Genomic DNA, 12,083 nt, shown 5'->3' with positions numbered 1-12,083 from the left:
GTTGATAGATGGCGCTGCTATCGCCATTTGTGGCGGTTTTTTTAAAAGATTTTTTCCTTTTTTCTTGACGTATTTATATGCGGATCCTGGGCAACGAATTTTCGAAAAGTCAAAATTGCACCAATTGCGAAACTATTTACGTAATTGTTAAAAAGTTTTTTTCACATTTCTGGGCAAAACCCCTTTAAAAATGTGACTGCGCATGTCTATCTCTTACGGTTTAGGATTTCGCAGGGGGTCAAAGTTCAAAATTGCACGGGGCATACCTGTAGTATTATTAGTGGAAGGAATAAGGTGGAGGAGACTTATTAAAATGAAAACATGGTACTCTGTGCCTTAAATCCATTTATTTACACGCAAATATATTATATGTATACGTATAGATATTTATATATTATGTATATATCACTGTTATATTGCTATAACCCTTGAGATTTACACGTACAAGCTATACTTTTTCAATAATAGTCGCTCTCACAAAACTGCGTTGAAAATTATTCGTGCCCATCATTCTCTTCTTTCCACCTGGCGACCTCGTTAACAATTAAAATCAATTACTTCGAATATTCCTAAGCTTTAATCTCGAAGCACTCTATTGATCATCGTAATTTTTAGTTAAATAAAAAAACGTTAAAATAAAAATTCATTAAAATGGTTGAAACGCAAGAATAAAATAATTGAAATAATTACAATTGCATCGTTTTAAAAAACATGGAACAATGCTATCGAGATTAAACCGATCTGAAAAATCTTCAACTGCCATGGAACAGACCCTGATAATACTGCTTGACGCTTCCTGTTTCCTGTTCCAACGAGTCTCAAATATGCGCACTTAGTCCTGTTCATTGAGCGATAAAAATCCGATATTGCTCGGTAACTGTTTGGCAAAAAGTTCGCTGATTCGTCGTATGAACGGAATAAAAAATCGCTTCGCAAAAATTTCAAGTTTCTACTTAGCTAACGTTGCACTCGAGGGTCGTGTAAAACAGTGATGGGCAATTCAAGTGTCCACAAAAGGGCCAACGGGCACGGGTGTGTGCAGCGATGTTGGACGTTTATGGAAATTTCAAAATTGTAATTTTCAAATTTAAAAATTGGAAATTTAGATGTTTGGTAATTTGCAAATTTAGAAATATAGATATTTCAAATTTTCAAATTTAAAAATTGAGTGGCTTTACGTGCACGGCACCTGCCCGTGTTTTCGCGGGCCCAGTTGCCCATCTACTGGTATAAAAAACGATGACGTAATTCATTCACGTGTTACAGAGGCATGATTATTTTTCTTTTGTTTCACTTCTTCGATTGATCCTGTCAAATTACATCCGTGAATCCTTATTTACATACAACAATAAAATGCACAGGTTATTCCCGCGAACAACATTTAAAAAGTAGAATACACACGAGTGACAAGATACGTACGTTTAAAAATTACAGAATCTTCGATCAAGTTATACGGGACGATAGCGTTACCAATCTGATCTTGCTCGTTTCGACTTCCGACTCGTGATTACATATATTGATTGTTACCGCTAAAATAATCAAACACCATGGCGGGTGACACTCGTTACAAAAAAATGCATGCGCCACGTGAATAAGATATTATTTGGTGTTTCACTTACAAATGAATTCATTATAAAAAGAAAAATAAAGGTACGGAGGCAGAGCATGATTCGTGCGTTAAATGCAGGGTCAAAATAGTCTCGTGGATAAAAAAATTTGTCAAAAGAGGAAACATCGACGATAAAAGAACGGGAGAAGACGCCGTTTTCTTTGTTATTACGTATTATACAAATTTGTGTCAATGTCATGTATGGCATCTCTTGGAAAAAGCTTCGAAACTTCTGCTCCTCTTCGTACAAAATATTTACTATATGTACAGATTCCCTTCTATCTTATTTCTTCTTCTCTTTCTCTTTCTCTCTCTCTCGCACACTCTTCATCCGATTTTTACATAAACGTATCTTAACAAAACAACAATTTCCAGCTCTTAATAGCTCGCCGATATGACGTAGACTTAATCGTCCGTATACTTAATCAATCTATCATGTACAATTACGTCAACATAGACTTCAGATACGAATAATGTAGAGAGGGAGAAGTATTCCATTATTTACTTTCAATCTTGATTAAAGTATTCAATTTAAAATATTAAAATTTAAGAAGATAAATTTTTAAATTTACAAATTTGAATAATCTATAAATATAAGAAAAGTCTAGAGAAAACTAAGCTCTCCCTGAGTTTTCGCAAGACCATATACAAATGATGAAAGTCTTCTCTACACTTATTCCTATCCAAAAGAATCTTACATTGTACCCAATTGTACATGTACATAAGTAGTATTCTACAATATAGTGGTGATTTTCACGTTGCGTCTCGTAAAGCTTTCATGTAAGTGCTCTGAGCAGCCCATTTGAGTCGATCTGTACTAACTAGAATTAAAGTGTAGGTATTTCTGTGTATGTATGTGTGCAGGTGTTTGTGTCTATAATGTATGTATGTATGTATGCATGTACGTCAGTCTTGAGCCACTTTCATAAAAGCTTCCCACTTTTATGATCAAGTCGTCTTACCTAAATATATACTCGAAGTTTATCGTATTAATAGTGTCTTGGCACATTTTTTCTAACATGTAAATATTATATATTTATATATAAATATATATTGTATGTAAATACAAATACAAATATATATAAATATATAGGTGTGATGTACCTGGCATGTATGTGTGTTTGTTGTATGGTGTATTATATGTGTGTACTTGAGTGTGGACGTTTGTTACGTGTTTGTTTGAGCTTATGCTATCACCAATGGTTCATCATCGGAGAAGCCTCGAATTACAGGGCTGTCTTCTTCTTCTGCAAAAAAGGAGTAGTTAATTAGATTACGATTGGACATTAGATAGAATTTACACGTGACAAAAATTATGTGTACCAATTTGAGTAACAAAAATATTACGATTTCCGTAAAAACAATCACTTTTTAAACTTACCTAAACCATCTGTGGTTCCTGGGAAGGTTGCCTGTCCACGTCTAGTGTCATAGTGGCTGTTAGCAAATTGTGTGAAACTATTGCTCAACCTTCTATGTCTCACGACAAAGTATACCAATGCAGATCCTAGAGCTACGATCAATAAACAGATCGGTATAGCAAACGAGAGAATGTTAGAAGTGTCCATATCCACTGGTAACGCTGATGCCTCTGTAACAAATCATTTTGAATCGTCATTAGCATTCCCCAGCATCTAAAATAGCAGTAATCTTCGCGATAAAATTACCTTCAAAGTGCCTGATGCTATAGATCTCACTCAGGGGACTCAAATATCCCTCCTCGGTGACCAAACGAACAGCAAACGTATAAATTACATCAGGTTTTACGTCCTTGTACTCATAGGGTGGTTGTTCGATCGTATAAATCTTGGCGAGCGACTCGTTCATCTTGGGACCTTCCACCACCAAAATCTCGTAGTGGTATTTTGCAGTCTTAATTACGTCTGGCAAATCGTGCACGAGCCAGGAGATACGGAATCCCTCATTTTCAGGCAGAACTTTCAACTGATGAGGTGGCAAAATTATAGGAGCTACGTAGATAATTGGATGACTAGGTATAGCATTATCAACATCTGTGGCAACGGTGATTTGATATTTGCCGCCGTGTTTGATGTTGTTGAACGTGTGTTTCATAGATGTTTCGTTAGTCGGTGGTAAGGTCACTACGAAATGCTTTTTGCGTATTAATTCTGTCACGGTGATCTGAAATGAACAACAATAATTTCTAAGTAGATGAACGCAGAATACGTTATCAAATTTCCAAATTTGCTCTTACCGTGTATTTTATGGGTTCATCAATCGTAGGACAACTAGAACTCCAAGAGATGGTAATAGTATCCGGTTTGTCCGTCGGACTGACTCTCAGTTTCTTTGGTGGAGCACGCTGATTATAATGAGTGAACACCGTAACGGGTTGGCTCAAAGGACCAGCGCCATAATCTCCATTAACGCCAACCGCGAACAAATAGGATTCACACGCCTCTAGGTCCTTAATAGTCGCCGACAAGTTAGTCGTCAGTAGTTTATACTCTGTAATTACATCTCCATTAATATTACAGAATAAGAACACGCATACTTATATTTGTAACAAATGATTACCTCTGAGGAATTCCACCATATTTACGGCATAATGAATTGCGTATTGCCATTTGATCTTTCTGACGCTCTTTGGTGGATCCCAAGTAAGCTTCACGGTCGTTCCATGAGGTTTAACCAATTGGGCAACTAATTTTGTAATGCTTGGGAGAGGAATGGAATCTGTGATAGCGGTTATCGCTGTGGTCTTTCCAACGTACTTTTTCTTCATGGCTCCAACCTCGAAAGTGTATTTGATTCCAGGAGCTAATTTAGTTACCTCCACGTGATTATTTTGAGTAAAGATAGATTGCATCACAGGATAAGAAGATGGAGCTATTGGAGTAATGTGATAACTGTCGACGTCCTTCAGCTCTTTCCAGGCTAGGGTCACCGAGTGATTGGTCTTCGCAACCACCTTGAGGTCCTGAATGTTATCAATATTAGCGGACCCATCGAAGGTTAAAGTAGCCACGTTCGAGGAAGCTGATTCACGATCTTGATTCTTAGCTATTACCCAGAACGAGTAATTCTTGCCCGCTTCAAAATCCATGTCTATAATCGCTGAAGTCTTTTGTTTGAGGAATCGCATAGGTGGTATAGGTGGTGTCACAAAAACGTCGTAACCGGTGATGGGTCCATTAGGATGCATAGGCGGTTGCCAAGTAACCTCCACCCGAGTTCCATTCTTCTGCGTCACGGTGACATTCCACGGTTCCGATGGGATACCTTCTCCAGTTGTTACTGTCAGATACTTGGTTGGTGGAAATACAACATTCTGACCCTTTAGTCTAACATGGACGGTTAGATTGTAACGAGTGTACGGCTTGAGGTTGTTAAACTGATACTCCATCTCCTCGATCCATTCACTGGCATTTGTCCAGTTAGCTCCTGGCTCTGCATACGCTATGGAAGGCAGAAATTCGAAGGTGACGTTGGTGGGCATTGGCATCCACCAGAAAAGGAAGACGCTACTGGCATTCACCGACCGTTCATCCACTCCCATCACAAGCAGCTGATAAACGCGAGAACTGTTTTTCTCGCAGTTACTTTCGTCGAATCCGTCCATACAATCTTGGTTTCCATCACAGTATGCAGCCAGAGGGAAGCATCGCGTTTGATCGCAAGGAAATAGTCCGACATAGCAGGATGGTGTAGCAGCTGGGCTAGAGTGCTGCTCCCTTGAACAGCCCAATTCGTCACTTCTATCAGGACACTCAACTATACCATTACATACATAAGACAGAGGTATACAGGTGCCATCCACTCGACACATGAACTGATTCTCTCTGCAGGAAACCTGGACCCCTTCACAACGTAATTCATCCTCTCCCGATGCGCAATCCTTCGCTCCGTCACAAACCCACGCATCGTGAATACATTTGCCGTTCAGGCACTGGAATTCGTGCTCCTGACAGACCTTGGCTTGCTCGGTGGAATATGGCATCGTCCACTCAACCTCATAGTTACCACAGCCGATTTCGTCAGAATCATCACCACAATCGTCTACAGTATCGCATTTCCACCAATAAGGTACACATTTCTTGTTATTGCACATAAACATCCAATGATTACAGGGAGTGCCAGGTAGATCTGGAGCTAGAGAACCTGGAGGCATGGTAGTAGTACAATTCAGTTCGTCTGAACCATCCTCGCAGTCCTTATCCCCATCGCAGACCCACGAGTTATAGATGCAGCGATGTTTAGCATTCGAGAGATTACACGTAAACTGCCAGCTCTCGCAAACCATCTTATTGCAGTCCGCTTCGTCTAGACCATCCACACAATCCCGTTCCCCGTCGCATTTCCAGCCGGTCGGTATGCACACGTGCTCGGATTTGCAGAGGATCTCGTCAGATCTACAAGTACTAGGTGCTATGCTCTTCGTACAGTTCTTCTCATCCGAGTTGTCACCGCAATCGTCTTCGCCGTCGCAACGCCATCTATGAGATATGCATCTGCCGTTGTCGCATTTGTATTGGGACTCTGTACAGTTCGAGTACTTGCAGTTTAACTCGTCAGTGCCATCCTTGCAGTCCTGGTCAATGTCGCAAACCCAGTACCTTGGGATGCACTTGGTGCCATCACATTCGAAGTTGTTAGGGTCGCAGGTAACTCTGGTGCAGTTAATTTCGTCCGACCTGTCGCCGCAATCGTTATCTCTGTCGCACCGCCAAGACGCCGGGATGCACACGTCGTTCCGACAAGCGAACTGGTTAGGTGCGCAGGTGGTGGCTACTTGAGGACATGTCGAGTTAGCGCACGGCTCGACACCACCTGGACACATGCATTTGCCCTCGACCATCTCCATCCCATCCGGGCAAAGACACACGTGTCCGTCATTAGGTGCTCCCACACATATGTGCGTGCAAGTGCTATTTGCGCAGGCGTTAGTACCCAGTTGAATACTGTGAGCAAACACCTTCAAATCCATCAAGCCAGGCAGCTGACCGATGATCGTGGTTATACCCACACCATGATCCTTGTCTGCGACGAATATCTTCGACTGCTTCCAATCGTCCCAGTACATGTTGTTCTTGAACACTGCGACAGCGAAGGGATGCGATACCCGTTCGTTTTTCGATATGATTTTCTTGAATTTCTTGCCGTCGAAATCACTGGAACCGATGTAATCCTGTCTAGCATCCACCCAGTAGATGCGTTCTGCGATGTGGTCAATGGTGATTCCATTTGGCCAATCAACTGTGGGTTCCACGAATAACCGTTTCACGTCTGTCCCATCGAGATTGGCCCTCGAAACTGAAGCGTTGCCTGGTGCCCAATCAGTCCAAAACATGTACCCATTCATAGGATGAACTGCAATGCCTCTAGGTTTCTGTAGATTGTTGGGTCCTAGAATCGTTCTTCGCATTCGTCCAGCAATGGACATATCTGTTCTAATCACCTGAATCCTCATTTTCACACCGTCCACGAAATACAAAAGATTAGACACCCAATCCAGTGCCATTCCTTCTATGGAGCTCAGGTCTGTTTCCACTAAAATCTCTGGATAACTGGTACCATCCTTAAAACACTGTCTGCCAATGGTATCGTTTACAATGTCCGCCCAGTACAAACAATTATTTCTCATATCGAATTCTATGGCTATCACGTTCTTTAGGTCGTGAACCGGTAAAGCTTCTAACTTCTCTTCCACCAGATCAATACGGGATATGTGTTCCCGTTGAGCTACGAGCAGAAATTCTGATTTGTCTCCTATAGGGCATGGAATTTCGTCAGGTTCAAAGTTCCTGGCTAAACCACCAATACACTCATCGTCGGCTATCTTGATGTATCCTTTTGTTCGATTATAGAATGATCCAGGTTTGCATGTTTTCGGTATGGCGTATGGATCGTAGTAGAATACAGATCTATCACGAATACAGTGATAAGGATTTCCAACTCGTACGAACCCAAAATCACATTGGTAGTCGATGAAATCGCATGGACATATTTCCGTCTTTATTGGTCGATCATAATCCACACCGATGTAGCAATTAACTCGCGCAGCTCTTCGCTGATACGTCTCTTTTCTACCCAATATACAGGACATCACTGGCTGTTCTGGACTCGACGGAGACCAGAACTTGAAGTCGTCCTCTTTACAATCTCTCTCAAACACATTACGCAAATCAACTTTGATGATTAACCATTGATGTTGCCCATTTGCCGATCCGAACATCGTGAATACTGTAGTGTTTTCTCCTGGTTCAGTCATCAACCCATATACTCGCAACATTTTCTCATTGAACTCATACGATTGCCAAGTTTCACCCTCGTCCGTGGAATAAGAAATATCTCTGGTATCACCTCGTGACTTAAAATACTTAACAGCAACCAACAAGCCACCGTGGTCTCCCATGTTGAAAAAATAGTAGTCCTTGAGAACATATTTCCAAGTGACACCTGCATCCCTGGATACGAACAGAGCAGGATGACCTTTAAGATTTGTCCCTATAACACCTGTAGCCATTATGATACCAGGAGCAGATTTTGAGCTCATAATCGACACTGATCTTGTAACAGGATACAACTGACTAAAACGCTGGCTGAGATGCAACGAACAGTTCGTGCAACGGATAAAGAATCCTTCATGATTCGCGGTGGGTGGCTTTATTGGATTCCAAGTTGCACCATGGTCGAAAGTTATCAATGATACCAAATGTTCCGGTCCAATTGAACCTGATTTTGGTGAACCTTTTACTTGTGATGCTATATAAATGCCGCGAAGACCTTCAACCTTGTACAGATCTGTAAATACTTCGTCAACCACTTCACTGAAAATGATACAAGTAACAATCGAAATGTTTCTTACGACACAGATTTTTGAAATATAGGTATCAGACCTTATACTTACTTCAACCAACTTTCTTTCCAAGTATTACTAGGAAAGAATGTTAGAATATTTTCGAGGGATAACGTGAATGTTGCCTTTGTCTTATCGATAACTTCCGATATATAAAGATTTACATGTGTTTCACTGTGACAAGCCGTGACAAAGACTCTATTATGTGACACGTCAACAATGTGATAAGCTTTAATCGGTAAATCTGTGTTGAATGCAGCTTTGACAAAAGTATTGTTCTTGTATGATACATAAAGATCCAGATTTACTGTCCCATTCTGTTAGCAAAAAGGTTTATCCATATTTAAATTTAAATTTCCATTTAACATGTAGTGTATTCAATAAACTATTTATTACTCACGTCTACACTCTTTGAGGTCGCGAATCTATAATCGCCTCTAATCTGAAAATCTTCGACGTTCGTAATAACAACGGCAAACTCATTTTTCAATTTTGTTACATCTTGTATTTCATCCCATAAATATGTCAAATCCAATTGCCAAACACTGTTTGACCCAGAAGGTTCAATACGTTCTACTACTAATGCTGGTAAGGGAGACCAGAAAAATGCTTTCACAGAACGGTATATTGGAAACCATGTTATTCCCATATCTTTTGATAACCATAGCTATATTACAGCACAATAACAATAAAATAAAATCAATATAACAATGACAGAAACAAAGTTCTATTAATAAAAAGCATAGACATTTACTGCACGATTTGGATGAGTTTTGTCAAGAGCAACAACAACTCTATAATCGCTCTCATCATATGAAATCTCACTTGGATGGAATGGTACTCGTCTCCTTGTTATATATCTGCCATTAGTGGATGTGAGGAAAAGTAAACTATTTGTGCTGTCCACAAAGATACACTGTAAAGTAATAAATAAAAAACAGAATTGTCTAAAAATATAAAAATTGATTATGTTCATTTAAACATTAACTTACGAAATTATACTTTTTTGGATGATTGATGAACTTATCCAAAGTGGCATATGGTGCATCAGGCTCAGAAGAAATTCGAAATTTATCTGTCTTGTTCTCAAATGTGTCACCATAATCATAACTTATGTATACAGCACTAGGAGTAGGACTGCTGTTTCCAGCAAACTTGCTGTCTTGCATGCGTTTTGTAAGTGTGCTGTCTCTTGCTAGACATATTATTACATTAGATCCTTCTCCAACCCAATGGACCATCAATTGTTGATGTGAATCGTTCAAAGCATTCACCTGTAACATACATCATTGATTCCAGCATTTACATGAAAAACAAAAAATATTTTGTCACATTGTATTCAAATACAGATTATCAATAATGATAAGCTATTAAACTGATAAACATTTTATCAACAAAAATGGAAAGTCAAAGAAAAGTCAATTCAATATTTACTATTACTTCATAAAATAATATAAATGAACATAGAATATAAGCCATAGATGTTTATAGTTCCTAGAAAAATAAAAATCCCCACTATATGTATATGTAAATGAGTTTATACATGACGTAATGGTATAATAATGTTTCCTCCTTGTTAAATAAATTTATCATTGTACCAGGAATGATTGATGCAACATATTCTAAAAATAACTTAAACTATGTAAAACAATTTTTTGTTTGTTAATTTATGGTTTTAAATGATTCCAAAGTATCATTCTTATAACACAGATATATACAATATTAAAAGAAAGGTAAAATAAGGCAAGGTATTATATTTGCCTGCAGTATCTTGGTTCTCAAGATTACAGATTCATTAGATTAATATGCCTTATCATATTACATTATTATACTGTTTCATTATATCAGTAAACTACTGTTGCACTGATCTTGCACTAATGCTATGCAATAGTAGATTTTCTAATATTCTGTGTATTACTTATTTTGGACTTAAACTGCTGACACATTATACTTCTTTGTTATCTTATTGTCATATAGCATGCAAGTATGTATATGTATATGTATTATTTCATGCATGAATGTGTTCAAAGGCATGACATACACTGATGACTAATTATCATGTACCATTGTACCATCAGAATATTTTTATTTTTGTAGTTATAAAATATTTTTCATATTATGAAGACATTCTGCATAATCTCTTTATATTCTTATAATAAAGATTAAATAAATTTTATTGAAAAATATAACGTATGAAAATGATTTCCGCAATTGTCACGTAAGACAAGTTGGACAAACATTGACATTTATAATAACAATAATTTTAAGTATCAGATATTTACGTCAACGAATTACACAAAGACATAATCCGCAACATTTTATTGGAGTAAACGGTTCAACGCTATCTATCGAGTTGATACGATTCAAAACGAATAAATAAATAATCATGCAGTCGATAACGATCAATGACTGCTTTATTCGAAAGACGGATCGGTCATTTATTTAATAAAAAAAAAAAGGAAGACAGGCTGATTAGAAAAATAAAAGTCATACAGAGCGGTTACTGACCTCTGCATGTCAATAGCAGAACGACTATGATGCTACTCCGTTTCGTCAAGATTGATTAAATTTAGTCCGGAAGGGACATAATACAGCAATTACGCTCTCCACTGGTCACTGCACAAAGGCAGTACTATGCGCCGGCCTTATTAACTACCGCGTAAAATTCTAAAATCGCTGCTATCGGTAACTCCATAAAGATAAGACAACAAAAACAACGCAAATTGTGCGGCAAATGGATGAATAGCATCGCAACTGGCGGAATAGGATCAAAACAATTTAGACGCCAGTAAAACGGTTAGTCAACGATCACGTACCTTTGTTGTGATGTTTGGATTATTATTTGGGAACGGAGGAGGAACATCTCTGCGCATTCTACTCGATGACGTTTCTTCGAAATGTTCACCTCGATTGATAATAATCGGACGTCTGTAGCCAAACGAATCATGATCCTCCGTGATGTGTAACGTAGTCGCTTTGTCTCCGTACCTCAACCCATTATTCGAATTAGTTAACAATATCAAATAAAATAAAAGCGCGGAATAATAAAAGGCCGAAGTCACCCGGCCGGCCATCTTGCTCAGACTGACTTTCTTTACTCGCCATGTACAAATATATGTAACTATTTGTATATGTATATGTTCACAGCCCGTACTGGGCGTTCATAAAATCAGCAAACTGCATTCTTCAGCTTGATACACACCCGCCATTTGCGGCATCGTATCGTTCTTCAAACACCTCAAGAATTACTTATTATTGTCAGAAACATTGCAATAAAACTGAGATTTTGTATCATAATTGCAGTATAAAATTTGGAAATATTTTGTTTCATATATAATTTGTTCAGTCATAAGATTTTTGTAAGAGGTTTTGGAACTTGGAAATTCTTCCAAAGGTCGATACAAATCACATTTAAGAACACCCGAGTAGAACCATTCTAGAATTTAAATATTGAGAAATCATTTCCATAAATATTATTTTAAATGTTACGCAAATTATTAAATAAAAATTAGCAAATGGTACGAATGTTGCAATTAATGTATATATATAATTAACTTAAATCCTTACATATATACAATTTAAAGACTGCTCGTTACAATCGAAAATCAATTTCAAAAATTAATCATAAAATAATATTAACATACTGTAACATAT

At 38.2% G+C, this 12,083-nt stretch overlaps 1 protein-coding gene across 2 annotated transcripts; it reads right to left on the bottom strand.

Annotated features, from left to right (window-relative positions):
* Positions 1 to 328: 328 nt before the first annotated feature.
* Positions 329 to 11,536, bottom strand: LOC100878981 (sortilin-related receptor). 2 transcript variants are annotated; one of them, XM_003707546.3, is made up of 10 exons: positions 11,246 to 11,536; positions 9,422 to 9,703; positions 9,184 to 9,345; positions 8,830 to 9,096; positions 8,481 to 8,746; positions 4,148 to 8,400; positions 3,825 to 4,078; positions 3,277 to 3,751; positions 2,991 to 3,200; positions 329 to 2,856 (listed from the first exon to the last, which is right to left on the bottom strand). In XM_003707546.3, the coding sequence occupies exons 1-10, from the start codon at positions 11,501 to 11,503 to the stop codon at positions 2,795 to 2,797; spliced, it is 6,489 nt and encodes a 2,162-aa protein (XP_003707594.1). In that variant the 5' UTR covers positions 11,504 to 11,536; the 3' UTR covers positions 329 to 2,794. The 2 variants fall into 2 exon arrangements, with proteins under 2 accessions (XP_003707594.1, XP_012150619.1); XM_012295229.2 differs by lacking the exon at positions 11,246 to 11,536 and adding an exon at positions 10,938 to 11,103.
* Between the last annotated feature and the right edge of the window lie 547 nt (positions 11,537 to 12,083).

The sequence above is a fragment of the Megachile rotundata genome, chromosome 14 (assembly GCF_050947335.1).
Source record: "Megachile rotundata isolate GNS110a chromosome 14, iyMegRotu1, whole genome shotgun sequence".
NCBI lineage: Eukaryota > Metazoa > Arthropoda > Insecta > Hymenoptera > Megachilidae > Megachile > Megachile rotundata.
Note: the sequence above shows the minus strand (reverse complement) of the source record. Positions and strands in the feature narration are given on the sequence as shown.